Source organism: Ptychodera flava, assembly GCF_041260155.1.
Source record: "Ptychodera flava strain L36383 chromosome 23 unlocalized genomic scaffold, AS_Pfla_20210202 Scaffold_24__1_contigs__length_23054250_pilon, whole genome shotgun sequence".
Classification (NCBI taxonomy): domain Eukaryota; kingdom Metazoa; phylum Hemichordata; class Enteropneusta; family Ptychoderidae; genus Ptychodera; species Ptychodera flava.
Genome location: NW_027248278.1, coordinates 10,102,525 through 10,119,313, shown reverse-complemented (window position 1 = coordinate 10,119,313; position 16,789 = coordinate 10,102,525). Strand labels below are relative to the sequence as shown.

General features: G+C 40.4%; 1 protein-coding gene across 1 annotated transcript; it reads right to left on the bottom strand.

Annotated features, from left to right (window-relative positions):
• Positions 1–1,329: 1,329 nt before the first annotated feature.
• Positions 1,330–16,433, bottom strand: LOC139124937 (uncharacterized). The gene is made up of 6 exons (XM_070691054.1): positions 16,179–16,433; positions 12,765–12,887; positions 10,322–11,532; positions 3,988–4,578; positions 1,980–3,730; positions 1,330–1,683 (listed from the first exon to the last, which is right to left on the bottom strand). Exons 1-5 carry the CDS (start codon positions 16,312–16,314, stop codon positions 3,545–3,547), a joined length of 2,247 nt encoding a protein of 748 aa, XP_070547155.1. The 5' UTR covers positions 16,315–16,433; the 3' UTR covers positions 1,330–1,683; positions 1,980–3,544.
• Positions 16,434–16,789: the final 356 nt, after the last annotated feature.

Sequence of the window (16,789 nt, the reverse complement as noted above, 5' to 3'; positions counted from 1 at the left end):
AAATTACCAACAGAATAAACAGAAAATATACAAGCAGATCAGTAGACGTGTGCAATTTTATTCATCCGCTATATATATATATATAATATATATAATATTATATATATATATATATATATATATATATAATATAATATATATATATATATATATATGTTTTATGACATACTGATGAAGATTTTGGGTTAAACGTTACACAGAATAGCAACATATTAAAGGTCTATTAGCTTTAACTTTTGAAATACCTACCATCATTTTTGTCTTTTTGTTCAGTTGTACGATTCGATTTCTGATCCAAAACTGTGTTATAGTGCCCATCATTCAACTTTTTTCAGCACGGTCTGTAAATATGTGATGACCAATGTTATCGTTGGCCCTTCAATTCTAGAATCAATCATTACTTTACATAATTTGTTATTTTTGCAAGACTAACAATTAATGTGTATTTCAAACTGCGACAGAGAGAACTAAAAAAAAATCATGAAAAAATTACTACAAGTTGTGGGCTAATGTGCAGCACCTTGGAAGCTGTTATCCCATTGGATGCTATTTATGCAAATCTGAATTACATTTTTTGCAAATTTGTACAATATGCATGCAGAATTATATGCAAAACAGGGGTCAAAGTTCATGAAGTAGAATTCACAGAGTCATTTCTTACATGCAGACTGTGATGCACATTACTAGTATTCAAATTAGTCACTGTAAATTTGCATATTTCCATAAATGGTACAAGAAGCAGGTCTTGGAACATCATTAGCATAATTGATTTTGTTTGTGGATTTTTAAGAATTGGTTCGCAAGTGAAAATCAATGAATGGCTACTGTTAGTATGAGTGACAGCATTCTTAATGTTTAGTTTCTTTCACAAATGACAATAATTTTGAACATTTTATGAGCTAGTCTGGTGTGGTGCTGTTAGGAACCAATGCTCTTTAACGCACCAACCAAAATCACAATTCAACTAAAGAAGGTAAGTTCTGATCATCTGAATTGTACATAGGTGTGCAGTGCAAGCAACTCACTGATAGCGCTGATCCCAAATGATGTTGTTTTTCTTTCATTAATATGCAAAAATAAATATTTGTTGGCGTCTTCTGCAAGAACGACAAAAATAAAACCTGCCAGTGTTACAATGGATACTAAAGGTCACACTAATTCATAACTCAGACTACAAGCTGCAACACCACATAATAATAAAATCTGGATTTTGTCCTATGTCGCACACCATGTAGCTATCTTATGTTTAATACAAACCTGCTTGCCTTTCACACTTTATACATTCAAATTACCATTTTCAACAACACAATGTATCACAAAATCATTGATAACGGGGATCGAATGTCTCTTTAATGTATTGTTCTGTGACCTTTGACCTCACATGGAGTCTATAAAATCCAGTCACACCACATAGACACATCCCGGTGGATTGCTGCCACACTTTAAAGAGTATAAAATACATATATCACCTGCCTATTCTATTATACCAAACTGGAAGTTTTGGTCTAGACATACAAAAGATAAAATCTTGCAGATAAATCTTACAATTTTTGTAGAATTCTTTGAAATGTACCTGCATAATTGATTGCCATCGTTTTCTTTTTCAAATTTTGAAGTCAAAATTGAGACATCTTCACAGCCAATCAGAGTATCTGTGCAAACTTTGGTATAGAGACGCAAATACTTATTTATCATACCAGTATATTGATGGTGCAAATACAGCGATCTGATTGGTCGAGATGCGAAAAAGAACCATGGTATATTGGCGATATTACCACAGCTGGCATGCGCACTAGCTCTCAGCTTCAGGAAAATTCCTTTTATGACGTTCCACGCCCGCATTTCAATATACTGTTATGATATAATATCAATAAATCACACCCAGCGACCGCATACCACTAGATTTTGACCAGTTCACTTCATATATGTCGTGACTGGTCAAAATCTTGTTGTATACTGTCCTGGGTGTGCTTTATTGCTTAATATTTAACAATCTTGAAATTCAAAATGACCGCCATCCAAGTGTTTTAATCCTATGAGGAAAAGAAAAATTTGGATTTTCAAAAAAAGTAAGCTGACGAAAAGTCTATTACTGAATGACCTTCAAAATAAGCCCCCATAGGTAGTAGACCAAACATGTATTGTAAAAGTTTGACAGCCTGAATATCTGTACCCAAGGTGTGTTCTACCTTAACATCAAGATGCATTCATACCGAAACTTTGGTCCAAAACATTTACCAACACATGATCATACCCGCTAAATACAAGACATTTTGCAAAAATGTGGTACATCAGTATACTTTTAGCAAGCTGTTACAGTGACACAAGCCATATCTGGAATGCCACGACTGCTTGGAGTGTGTAGAGATTGCATGTCTTATTGGTAGAATTTATTTGCACAGTTGACTTGCAAATGAATTCTTCCGAAAAAATGTACAATTATTAACATTCAATACAAAAATTACTGAACCAAGGGCAGATTTCTCTTGGAAACAAAAATTTTGACTGCAAGTTTTTACAGTAGCACAAAATCTGGAACTGAAACTAGTGCTGTAGAATGGACGATGTAAACTACCCTTTCATATCACACATTTCATTCCAATTTTTGGCACTCTCTCACTTGGATTCACAATTTTTGATTTTTTCTTCTTTTTCTGGCAGTTTCTATCACAAATGTTTGTTTGTTCTTTAACCTCACAAGGCAGTGTTCCCAGTTTTTATGGTTACTGACGGTTGTTGCATCACAGGCAAATTTGCTAACATCCTTTTTTTCTTTTCTCTATGCCGTCTCTGTCGTATCCTGTCGCGTTCTCGTCTCAGTTGTCTTTCGCTTTCTGTCAAATCTTGCAGGCTTGCACGGCGTTTTTTTGGTCCTTTGACAATAAATTCTCTCTGCCGTTGGTCTTTTTGGTGTCCTAACTTCTCTCTCTGTGACATTTGTGCTTGTTTGGGAAAACTCTGTGACATTGGCAAATGACTGTCCAAATACCTATGTGTCGTCAACCTTGATTGGCTCTGCAATGATTTCTGCCCAGCTGGCAGCAAGACTGCTGTTGTCGATTGGCTCAAATTTGGCAGCATTTGAGAGAGTAATTTTGATTGGCTCAGAGCAGTGTCATTCTGAGTCGGTAACATATATAACTGAGCATTTGATTGGAAGTGAGATGTATCAGTTTGAGCTGATATAGTCTGTGAATGCAGCTTTGCTTGGTTTTGTGGATTACCATGAATGTTTTGAGTCAAGCCTGGCAGAAACACTGATGCTGATTGGTGAAGAAGTACATCAGATGCTGAAGAACTAGGCTGAGGCACTGTCTCTGATTGGTTGAGAGGAGCATCAGACTGTCCTGAAGCAGGCTGAGACACTGGCCCTGATTGGCTGAGAGGAGAAAAAGACTGTGCAGATGTTGTCTTGGCAACAGATTCTGATTGCCTGGTGACATTGAGTTGATGTACTGGGGAAAGCGACAGTGACTTTGACTTTGAAGGTCTGTCAGATGTGACTTTTTGTGTAAAGTTGATTTGTGACAACGAATTTGATTGGCTATTGGCATTTCTGACTGAAGGGAAATGTGTCGTGGGCATGGATTGGTTTCTGGCAGAGAGAATGGCAGTTGTGAATGTATGAGGCACTGCACTTGGTATAGTAGACACCAATATTAGCTTGCCTAGTCAACGTGACAGGAACTGCACTCTGGCTTGTATTACTGAAGTTTTGCCGCATGGCTTTCTGGAAAAAAATAAAATAAAAATAACATTGTCAAAATTTGTGGCCTTGGAACCATAGCACATAATGCTGCTAAAAGTTTATTCAACTTTGTAGAACACATGAGTTACATCCTATTTAACACCTATTGATCTGAAATAGCTATTTGAAATTCACAGATTTGCAAGACCTATACATAGATCATAAAATTTTCAAAACTTTTCATCATTTATTTACTTTGAAGGAATTAGATGGGAAAATAATACAATACTTTTATTCACCTTTTTGTGAAACCCTCGCTGCTTTTCTGTAGATGCCCACTGAATTTGTGCTATTTTCATGCGACGCATTTTCTCTCGATGTCGTCGCTGTCTGATCCGATCCTGCTCTCGCTTCAGTTCAATTTGGCTCTCCGTCAATATTTTCTGCGACGAACGGCGATGGTTTCTCCGCTTGGTGCTCAACTCTTGTGTGGCTGCTGTAGTCCTTTGGAATTTGATGATGCTATGGGATATTGCTCTAGGCAATACATAGGCTAGTGACTCAGCTCGTGCATATGGTGTACTCTGTTCCCTTGGTAACAGTGGTGATGGCAACGAGGCTCCACAGACAGACATATCACGGGACAACAGTTGCCCCGGAGAAGTCCTTGGGTGGTCTGAAGCTGCACTGTTGCTAGGCAACAGTTGTGATGGTAACACGGTTTGTACATGACCCAGGTCATTGTTGCTAGGCAGCAATGATGGAGATTTTTCCTGCTGTTTCGACAAATCTGCATCACCTTCCACGATGTGTGCTTGGCTTCTATCTGTTGATTCAAACCTTTGCACTGCATCAGCCGTTGAAGCACTCTCATACTTCTGAACAATGCTCTGTAAAAGAGTATAATATAATCGCATGAAAATAACAGATTTTTGTGAGTGCTGTAAGAAACTGTTTTCATGCTGTTTTCATGCTATAACCTCTATCCATCTGTTTCTATCAGGTCAGGTTAGTTAAAATCCTTACAGCATAATATCTGCCACATAATATATTTTAGCAGATTTGATAATAACAAGAGAAACAATGACGGTAGATTTTTTCCAGCCTGTGCTTGAGGTAAAATCAAATTACTACTACAAAGCCAGGTATTTGTTGTATAGGGATTATCTAGGTAGGTAAGACAGCTTGTTGGAGAAAGGATGGTTATTTGCATAATAGTAAACTAATGACCTTTGAAAACAATTTTTGTATCAGGCCAAAACAAGTCTACTGGCCACGCTTGGCCATGTAACATCTCTAAATATAAGAGTTTCACAGACATTTTCACAACAGAATTTGGCAAGCACCAAAAAATATTCAAGAATAGTGAACTTGATGAAGAAACAAGGAGGATGACCCCCTTTCTACTGCTGAATTTGGTACAAGTCTTCCTGTTGGCCATAACATCCAATGACATTTATGTTAGGAATTGACAATGTGATCTATTGGTAGTAGACATTTTTTGGAGACTTGATGTTGTACAGAAAAATAATACAGAAAATGAAAAACATAAAACTATGATGTGGGGTGTTTGGGGATGGGATGGGATGTTGAGGGATGGATGAGGTGTTTGGGAGATGGGGTGGGGTGTTTTGGGATGGGGTGAGGTGTTTGAGGGATGGGATGGGTTGTGTGGGAGAAAAGGGTGGGGTGTTTTGGGATGGGATGGGCTGTTTGTGGAATAGTAGGTGTTTGGGGATGGAGTGCGTTGTGTAGGGTTATCGGGTGGGGTGTTTTGGGGACAGGGTGGAAGACAACAGTATTATGTTCTGCAAACTCCTAATATGTCAAAACTTGGCATGCAAGAGGAGTTTGCACGATAACCAGTAGAGTTGACTTTTGAGAACCTCAGATCTCAGAGCCCTCTGAGGTCAGATCTCAGAGAGGCACCGAGAGCCTCCGACATAAATTCCAAATTACTGGTATGGTGAAAATTCTTTGTTTGCCATCCTTAGAGTTTTGAAAACCTACCAGCCAGCCAGGCAAAATCACAAATACAGACAAAAGAAAACAAGTGTATTAACATAAGCTAATTTTTATTTGTATTTCTTTTGGAAAAATACCGCAATTATACGGTGTCGCTCACATTTGATCAGAATTGGTACATACCAGTATGGGTACCAAAGACCAACAATAAATGTTGTTTCCATTTGTTCAGTGCAGGAAAATTCTACGTTGATGTTATGACAATAATTTCTGCACAGTACAAGTAGAACAAGTCATCGAAAGATGACACAGTCCCCGCTGTTTACATTGTTTGGAATGTTTAGTAGCTGTAAACTACTGATAATTGTGTTAATGTTGAATTCTGAGTATCATGTCAATAACATTCAACATCTAAGAATTCCTAGGGTTTCTGCGAGCCCTCGAGGCAAATATCTCCCTTGCTCTGCCGTACGGGAAATCGGCAACACACGGCCCTTCCATTGAGAGCAACATCAAATTATCTACATTGCCGTCGGAAAATCTACTACGGGCTCCTGTTTTAGCAGCTGAAGCCCTTTTCGCATGCAACCAAGGATACAGGAATTACTACTGCAATACATGTCAATTGTCGAATGCAGGAAACCTTTCCGCATATTCTTGAATTAGCAAACGACATGACTCCGAGTTCTCAGCGTAAACTTCGCTTGTCTGAAGTCGTTTCTAAACGCGTTGCCGCGAGTGCTCACGGTTTACGTAGTCTGATCCAAGATGATCGATGAAGTTTCAAGTGCTCGGATCATCGATACCGTAGTCAAGGAGTTCATTGTCAATCTCTGGGTATTTACTTGCATTTATGACTTTGTCAAGACACAATAGGATATTAGTACATGTAGTACAGTTGGCAGGAAATCGCTCCTCCGTTCGCTGTATCAAATGTTCGGCGCGATGAAGCGTCGACGCGAGTTTGCACAGGCAAAGCGGATGACGCAGCTCTCATTAGCATATGTCAGGTCGTGTGGTTGGCTTCGATTTCTTCTCTGAACTCGCGTTCATGTTCCTTACATCTAACACTGTCCGTAATTCTGCGATGGTGACTGTATCATTGGTTGTATTATCGAAAGGTTGCATTCATGATTCCTTTACATCTAACACTGTCCGTAATTCTGCGATGGTCGACTGTATCATTGGTTGTATTATCGAAAGGTTTGCATCCTGACTATGAAAGACAAAATTACATTGGTCAATGATCGGCATCATCAACATGCATGTCATGGCTATACGAACGAATATTGTTTGCTTCAGCAAGCCGTCTGCAACGTTGTTATTTGCGGCATTCATCACCAAACTCCAAAAACAGCGCGGGCCTTCGCACCGTTACGCTCCGCCAAGGGATAGCCATCGGGCAGAGCATGGCTCCTTCAGACTTTGAAAGTCGACGTTCTTTCTCGAGTATTTTATTTCGATCCCGTACTAGCCGTTCTTTCAACTTCCGAGTAGCGAAAAAAGTTGAATATTAATGACGGTTTTTCGGTACTGCATTACTTTGCGGACGGCATCATTCGTGGCCAATGCAGTCGACGTCGAACGCCGCCTCATTTTTTCGTCTCGTCATGACGGACCGTCTGATCCCAAACAGATAAATAACTTCGTCAAACAGCCACATTTCAGAGACGTGTTCACTGCATGTGATCACCAGCGATTCAAATCGTCTGACCATACCATTATTTTACGGGAGCCCGCATAAACAACCGTAGTGCTTGTCAACGATGACGTTTAAAACTGACGAGATGACATTTTTTGCAAATTACTAAAGCTTTCTGTGGCTCTCGTTCATCACGACAGACAACGCTTGACGCCTAAAACTCCTAAAACTGACCAACCGAAACCGTCACCAGTCCTGCGAAATACCTTTTGGAATCGACTACAACCTTTGCTAGCGTCTCCCCATAAATAATCGTACAGTCCGGTGATTTACGTCATCAGTGTATTTACATGATCCAAACATTGGCTTCAGATTCGGATTCAGAGAAAAAAAAGTCTGAATAAAAGACATCAAGAGTAATTTTGGTGACTAAATTGAATTATTTTGAGATAATAAGAACTGTGCATCAAGAGACCATATGGTACTACATTTATGCCCAGTTACAAAACGATCGCTTCACAGATGCCAGAGAAATCGTTGATGACAGGTGCACGGACGGAAGGACGCCGGGACGGACATGACCTAACCCATAAAGTCCCCCCTTGCGGGGACTTAAAAACACAAGAATGACAGAAGTTTGACATACTGCTACAGAGAAATTGATGTTTTGATCAAAAAAGGGCAAAAATTGTCCTAAAAACACAAATATTGAAATTTCACCACATTTGTGCTGCAAACAGCTTCTCAGCTTGTCAAAAGATGATCTGCAACATTTCGCGAAATCTATCAGCAATATAAATCACTGGGCCATAAGTAGTTACAGCACGCAATCTTATTTGCGCTAGTGATATGGATGTACATTGTATCTCAGACAGCGTCTAACTAAAAAAAATTATAAATCTGAAAATTTACTTAGTAAAAAAATATTAGCACAGCTTTTTCATTTGGAAAAAAATTTTTTTAGAAATTTACAGTTGTAAAAAAAATGTTCACAGGGATTACCCTGGCTCAAGAACGGCATGAGATAAAATCGCACATGAAAAAAAACAGTGGGAGAATTTCAAAGTCTGTGGGAACCGGACCTAACTTTCCCTGATTTTCTGCATATTGGTTAATTTGCATAACAATACACTCAGTGAGACAGTTTTCGGACGACCTCAGTTTTCAGACATTTAATGACATGCTGTTCGTTATACGCCCTTCGCTCCGTTTTGATAGCGTTTTCAAAGTCATGCTACAGCATATTAAGTCAGGTGACGCTGCCGTCCCGTTTTGGATTTTTTTGGGGGTAAAAGCTATTTCGGGCTACAAACTTGGTGAAGTTAGCCACATCATACAATACAAGTGTAGAACGCAACACACAGGGACAGCCCGTGTCCGATATCTAGAAGCGCTATACACGTTGAAATATAGTTGCGTCGTCCATGGATTAAACGTAACTAATTATCACGAAATATTTCCACATAGTTTTCTAAACACATCGAAATTGAAAATCGGGGTTCGAAGTTTCAAAATATCAATATTTAGCCCCTTATCACATTCAAAATACGACGTCCGATTACTGTGATAGTAGTCCGATTACACGCGCTCAACATGGGGCAAAAATTTGCAACTTTGACCCCCCTAAATGCCACTTCTGTCGGTGTTAACAGTTTGAGGATAAACACAATAAAGTTTCGAAGGGTATGGTAATAAGATTTCGTTGTGCTCGTCATTTATGAAACGGCTTTGGGCGAAATTCACTACCCTGTCCGAAAACTGTCATTCTGAGTGTAGTTGTAATCGGAGGCGGTCGAATCCATACTTTCCAGTGCGGGAGTAACGGAAGTACAGTAGTCCAGAATAGTGCATTTTCGTTTTTTCTTCGCACTACCACTCGTACTGGACACGAATATTCCTTCGAAAGCGCCATTTTGAGCTACGACAACACACTGTACATCAGCAATGAACACTTGCTGTATCGACTCCAATGATTTGTCAATGAACGCAAAACTTCCTGTTGGCAACCAATCACAAACGCTGTTGAAACGGGTAACTCTGCAACAGCTTTTTTCTAGCGTAATTATAGCGCTCTCTACGGCGTACACAATGAGTGGTTCTGTACTGAAAACCGCCAAATGTTACCGATGAATTTAGATCGCGTAAAGGTATCACGTACGTGCCATTTGAATTATCGGCGCGACTTTTTGCCCAATTGATTTTTCTGAATGCGATTTTTCTGATTTTTGAGCGTAAATTTCGCGTTATCGCGCCCAAAGTGATCCCTGTGTTCACAATTTCATTGAGGCCACCCCCTCCCAAGATCTATATGGTCTGTCCCTTAGTTTGAGCAGGTCTGTTAATATGTAACAGTTCATAAACAATGACAGGAAATGACTAGAGGTCAGTGGAGTATCCTGTTTCAGCCATTGGCATGTGACCACTCATTAACATTTGCAGAATTTCCCTTTTTCTTACCTCATTTGCACATTTTTGACACTGATGTGTTCATTTGAACAAATTCACATCTCAACCTCTACATCTACCTGTACACCAAATACTGAGACGGTTAGCGTTGGCGGTATGGAGCCTTTGTGTGTGACGGACATTCATCCGCACATACCCACAAATATACAGACACATAAGCTCTTTTTGGTATTTATATATAAAACCAAATATGAGCTAAAAATAATATATTTTATATGTTATAGTGTTAACATTGTGTTTGTTTTCTTAATTTTTTCTGAAAACCTACCAACACTTGGACAGCAAACAAAGAATTTTATTTAAAGCGCCTAAAACTAAATTTTGAGAGAAAAGGAAGATAGTCTTTGAAATTTTCACAGAGTTGGCCAACAACTTAGCGACCAAATGTCGAAAATTTGCAGGGCCAGGGGTATGAAGAAAACCCCTCTGAGCTCAGAGCACTCTGAGATCTGGGTCTCTCAATAGTCAAAGCTATCAATGACCACCCACTTCAAGGACTGGTACACATGATGATGGCTACACCTTACATGTTATGTACGAGAACAAGTTTAACTACTTACCACTGGCACAGGTGGTTCTTCCTGATTGACTGGACCCCTTAAGTTCCTCATACATAGCTCTTGTTTTGAACTGTCCCCACCATGAGCATCAGCTCCACCACCTTCTTCAACATACCAATACATGGCTGTCTCTCTTCCTTCATGCAGTGTTTTCGACACAGCACAGTCAGGTCTATTCCTAGCTCTCTCGGATTTCAAATATTTCTTTCCCAGGATTGTCTTTTGTAAAGGCTTTCGTATGATGGTGGTGCTCCCACTTTGACACTCTTCCTCACTCTTTTCAAGTTCAAACCGGTAACTATCTCCAGCTTGTGGTATTTCCTGATCTTCAAAATGATGGGAACCTAGGGAGTCTTCTTGAGACTCCCTAACTCCTGACCTTTCAGGCTCTCCACGTTTCTGTTCGGAATCAGCATCACTGATTTCCTCTTCATGTTCGGTCTTAACATTTCTTTTTTCAGTCTGTATACTGTCTTCAAACCTCTGTCTTTGTAAAGTAGCGTTTTCAGATCCATCAAATGAATTATCAAGATTGTTGTGCTCACTTTCAGTTTGCTCTGTACTGACAAACGTGGCCGCTGCAACGCCTTGTCCCTGCTGATCTCTCCCACACACTGATTCCGGAATCTTCCCTGCGATACACTCAGTAACACCCTCTTCCTGGTCCGGAATCCCCGAGAATGAACTTCCCGTGTCACTTCTATTGTTTTCACGTTCATGGTACCATTCCGACACGCCGGCTGAACTGCCCTCAAAGTCCACATCATCATCATCTTCACCATCATGGTTACTACTATCACACATAACATGAAGCAATTCACAAGAATTTCCCACATCTCTTGAGTGTCTCTGCTTTGATGAAGATCCGGACAAAACGTAGGAACTCTCCCTTTCCAAGTCTGTATTCCCTGTAGCACTTTCGAAGGAGTTCTCTCCCGCCTGGCAATGCTTTTGCCGACGGTTGACAATGTTGCCTGATTTTTCAAAGCATTCAACCGGCTCATTATCTTGCTGCCTTGATAGAAGCCCAGAAACCTCAGCATATTCACTTCCATTCAGTCTCACATCACCACTATGTCCTCCTCTTCCAATTCCACCGTTGACGGTAACCACGCCGTCTGACGTTGCTACAGCTTTCAGGTTCAAGGATGACTCCATTTTCATCTTCAGTATCCCATATTGACACAAGAAATTCAACATGGCGGTTTTATCTGTGATAGAGAATGATATCACAGGAAGAATTACAAACTGTGAACCAAGAGGGGCTAGTTGTTGAATATCATTAACTTAGAGGGCCTTGTTTGGCCTTATGCTTTATGGTCCCCCTAGGTAGCATTGTTTGAATGTCTACTATGCTGGCTTCACAGTTCTTTACTTGCTCCAACATGAACCCTTTCACCCCTATTTCCGTTTCTAGAAGTCCAACTTTACCATTGAAAACAATGGGACTGATTCAAACAAACAGTGGTGAAAGGGTTAAGAAGTCACTGTTAATCTTTCCCCTGTTACTCTCCGTTTTTTTCTTGTTCATGTGTAAATTCTCTAAACGTAACACATGGACAAATTTAAGCTGTTCACCCCAGTATCCTGTAAACAGACCCACACTCACCAATGGTAAACATAGGCAAGGACCAAACCATGGTGATGAAAGGGTAAAGATCTGAGGGGCCAAATTTTTTTTTAATACAGTCATCAACAAGCTTCGATGCATTCCCACTGATCCCTATTTGAAGTTTAGAAGATCATGCGCTGAAACGAAAAATATGTTGGTTCTGAAAAATACGGTGGGTACAACAGGAACATCATGTGAAATCTCTTGCTTGCTGTGACCAAAGAAAATAGAAAGAATGGTAAATTCAATTGTTTGATTTGAAGACAATGACAGGTTTGGGATATTGAGACAGAATACACCTCCCAGTAAGATATTCTGACTCTCAAACTTTTAACCCTTTCACCCCCAGTTCCCTGTATACAGGTCCAACTTTACCATAGAAAACAATGGATTTGGGACAAACCATGGTGGTGAAAGGGTTAAAAGACTTTTATTTTCTGGTCCACCCTTCATGGGGGCTCATTTTGAAACTCACTGATTAAAAATTTTTTTGAACATCTTTATTTTGTGAAAATCGAAAATTGAAATTTAATTTTAAATTTTCCCTGCCAGTTAACCATAGACCCTAGAGTCTATGAGTTGACACAGGGATGGTGGCCATTTTGAACTCAAAGAGTCGGTAAAATATTGGGTCATTTGTTTCTCTCCTTAAAAAATTTTGCACAGTAACCCTTAATGTTTATTCTTGATTTTGAAGGGGCCATTTAGATTTTCCATCTGGAAAATTTGAGCGAAAGTATAAGTCATTCAATTTTGAGGCATATACTAGGCTAGCTGGGGTTGCAAGAAACCCAGATTTCTTGCTTGGCGTCACTGACTGGCAATACATACCTCTGTCTAGGAGACTGTCTCTCTGTATCTGGTACATGAGTTCCCGGCTGCATTTCTCAAAGTAGTGACCAAGTTTCTCAGTAACGTTGCTTTGCTTGGCTGCCTCCCATAGACAGTGACAATCTGATAAAAAAAATCCACAACAACATTGTAACATGTGCCAGATGTGGATGAATAAAAAATGTTATTTATAACTTAGGCTATACAATTATTGAATTGGAAATATCACATTCCTTGGGGAATCCCAAAATTTCATTTTACCAACTACCAACTACCAGAGATAGCCAATAGCATTGATTGTGATTTCAGGTTTGTTACTAAATATAGCTGCACACAACACAACATCAGACACAACTGCTTGAAATTCAGACAAATTTGTTGTTGCATGTGTGGCTGTTGTTGCAGCTTGTAATCTTGGCCATAAATTAGTATGACTTTTAGTTTCCATTGTAACACTACCGGGTTTTATTTTTGTCATTCTTGGGGAAACTGCAGACAAATACTTATTTTTGCATATTTATGAAAGAAATATAAGGTCATTTACGATCAGCGCTATTTCACTTTGGGTGAAAATGACAGACCTAAGCCCATGCAAGCCTTAGTAAACATGGACATGCATAATGTACACTGTCTTTCCAAAGACTTGCCTGCCTGTTTACAAAGCAGGCAAGTCTTTGGAAAGACAGTTTACATTTAGGCATGTCACTTTGATACCTTGGATAAATTTTGAAAAGTTAGTCATCCATGTCGACATATTATACAGCTCAGGTTCGGTGTAATGTGGGCAGACGTTACAGACTCCCTATCCCCTCTGACAAATGCATATTGTTACACTCAACACAGGCAGGAGAGTCCCACCATGGAGTTAAATAAAGGACTTTTTTCAGGTCCATGATCCCACTGACCACATAGAATGCCACAGGACAAAGTCTAGAGTCATGTTATTTTTCCACAAAGAGTAGGGAATAGTTTCTTTGGTAACCGGAGAAGTCGGCCAGTTGCGAACTCGGCCAGCGCCGGTGCCGACCAACTCGGGCAGTGGGAGAAGTCGGCCAGGACATGGATGTAATTTTTTACATCCATGGCCAGGAGAAGTCGGCCACTCGCAACAAAGCAATATGATTGCATACGTATTCTCTTCACAGTTGAATATGCCAAACAATTTGAACTTTTTACTACCATAGTTTTTGTTATTTTGTCGGTTTAATATTCAGAAAACAACTCGAAGTCGAAGAGCTCCCACGTCCACCCTGCAAAACATGTACGGTCTGCCTCAGTATTTCTGCAGATCGCACGCGTACCGTATTAAAGTTCAGGCAAACATTAGGCCATTTCTTCAGTAAAATTCATGGCTTGCTATTGTCACCAGTGTTCCCTCTGAGGTTTCAAGAGGGTGCGCAACTTGAGATCACGGTCCCTCCAGGACTGTGTTGAGATACGTCGGATTATTGTCTCACAGCTGGGTCCGTTCATGTATATGCTAATTTACTGAGGTACGTCACAACGTACAATGAACGTTGGTGGCAACTGCGCCACCAACGGGCGCTAAACCCGAAACGCGGAAGTAAAATCTACGCCGAGATCGCACATTTCACCCCGAGTTATCGTTTCCAAAACTACCGATCGAAATGACTGAGACTAAAGTTGCGCAAAACATGAAATTTCACTGCGAGAGCAGTCGGAGACACTGCGCAATGGCGCGCAAATAAGCCTTAGCGGGAACACTGCTTGCTATGACGAAGGCTGCAAAACTCGCTACCACAATCGCGATACACCGCCATCTTTAATTTTACCCAATGTGTGTATATCATACGTGCGTTGAACTGTGATCTGTGAAGTTTGCAAACATTACGCTCATCTTATGAATGACATTTAGATCGCTTTCGCATATAACTTTAGTGAGACTTCAAAAAAAGAAACACTATTATGGAGCATATATTCTAATTGGGTGCATACTGTACTGGCCGAGTTCGCCCACTGGCCGACTTCTCCAACTGGCCGAGTTCGTAACTGGCCGACTTCTCCAACTGGCCGAGTTCGTAACTGGCCGACTTCTCTTGTATTCGTTTATTTGTTTTGCTTTTAGAAATCTAAACATATGATGGGTTCTTTAAGATAGCACTATTTTTGACTCTTTCTCATGGCATTTTGACCAAATACACCTCTTAGTTTCCATACTATATGTTAGCTGTGATATCGCAGCGGTACTTGTAGCGTGTGTCGAACGCGCTCGGTTTGGGGTCATCGCCACAGTCCCGCTGCGAGCCAACGCATAGGCTTCGTTGGCAGTTTACGAGGAGACCGACTGGTGTCGTAGATTTAGCTCGCAAAATAATAAAATAGATAAAGCTTGCAATAAATAAAATTATACCTACTGTATCACTAACTATCTACGACTCATCCTCTACTCCTGCTAACGAACCCGACTGTGACAACATGTATTTTCGACCGTTTTTCGATGAGTCGTCGATGGTTCCTGCTTGAGTTTGAACTTTTGACCTCCAACGTATTCAGTGTGTTGTACGCGCGATCGAGCAAACATCGTAGAAACCGTCGACGGCTCACGGGAAAATGGTCGAAAATACGTGTTCTTATCTTCGAGGAAGTTAGCAGGCGTACAGAATGAGTCTCAGAGAGTCAACGATAAAGATGATACAAGTTTATTTATTCAAAGGCTAATGTAGTTCATTATTTTGCAAGCTAAATCTACGACACCGGTCGGTCTCGTCGTAAACTGCCAACGAAGCCTATGGTTTGGCTCGCAGCGGGACTGTGGCGATGACCCCAAACCGAGCGCGTTCGACACACGCCACAAGTACCGCTGCGATATCACAGCTAACTATATGTATGCTCTTCACTCAGTGGAGTGACCAACCATGAGATCTATTTTTTACATCCATGGACCAACAGACTACAACAGGTACTCCAAACATTGCCTTGATTAGTAGATAAGCAATCTGCAATGCCCAGCGGTTCAGTGCATATATTATTGGCACTACAAAACCAACTGTAGTAATCACTGCACTGAGCAAGCCTTATCATAAGGGATGTACCCACTGAACACTGGACATCGTGGATGTAGCTTATCTGGGCAACCTTTTGAGTACATGTGGAGTGACCGTGTTCAAATGAACAACTGTGGACCCTATCGTGTGACCTCTTTAGGTTTCCGATCGAGTGATTCTATCAAACTGATAAACTATACGAATGTGAACCGCGCACCGAATCGTATTTTTTGACCTGCGCTGACCTATGACCTTTTCAGGTTGTGGGGTGATCATTCGTTGTCGTTGTGATCGATTACAGCGATTCAGAAGCCCACAAATGCATCGAAGACACATAAAAGGCAAATATCCTGCTCTATTCCTTCGATTATTACAACACAACACCACAGCTTGCAACAATAGTACCTACCTTGCGAGCTGAGTGATGGGCAGTCGTTTGACTGTTCAACCGTGCGAGTCTGCTCCCGCTGGTTGTCGACGTTTTGTGGAATAATCAACCTGATATTCCGCATAAGATTGAGTGAAACACCATCTGTGGTATCCATGGTGACACCAACGGTGCGTCTTCTTTCGGTAAAGTCAAATGAGTTCCACAATACGGGAGATTTGTTAGTGTTTTGGGCAACACAACAAACGTTGTGATTCCGCCATATCTATCTCACCTTTTGATTCACCTCGCTCTACTGCATGAGGGCGCTATACTTTAACCCGTACTGTCAAGCATCTAGTACTCGGTTACTCTTGATGGGATTAAAGTTTCCCTTCAATCCTATGTCATGCAATTGAAATGTTATCTCTCCTCATGGATGAATACATTGTATTTCATTTATAAGATGATGAACAAAACTGAGGATTTTATCACAAAGTTTTCAAGCCTTGTAAGACTGGAAGGAGAAGAATGCATCCTGAATGCATTCATATGATGATCTTTGTAATCAAACAGCTAATTATTTGTTTTTTTCACAAAAGACGCATTGTAATTTTAACGCATTCACAGTTATGTAGATTGTTTTATTTGTG

What these genes read in the sequence shown, in the direction of transcription:
- LOC139124937 (XM_070691054.1), bottom strand. Translation starts at nt 16,314, where the DNA reads ATGGATACCACAGATGGTGTTTCACTCAATCTTATGCGGAATATCAGG. An exon ending in AGACAGTCTCCTAGACAGAG is followed by an intron (nt 11,533 to 12,764) that starts GTATGTATTGCC and finishes TCTCTATCACAG; the next exon opens with ATAAAACCGCCATGTTGAAT. An exon ending in AGCGAGGGTTTCACAAAAAG is followed by an intron (nt 3,731 to 3,987) that starts GTGAATAAAAGT and finishes ATTTTTTTCCAG; the next exon opens with AAAGCCATGCGGCAAAACTT.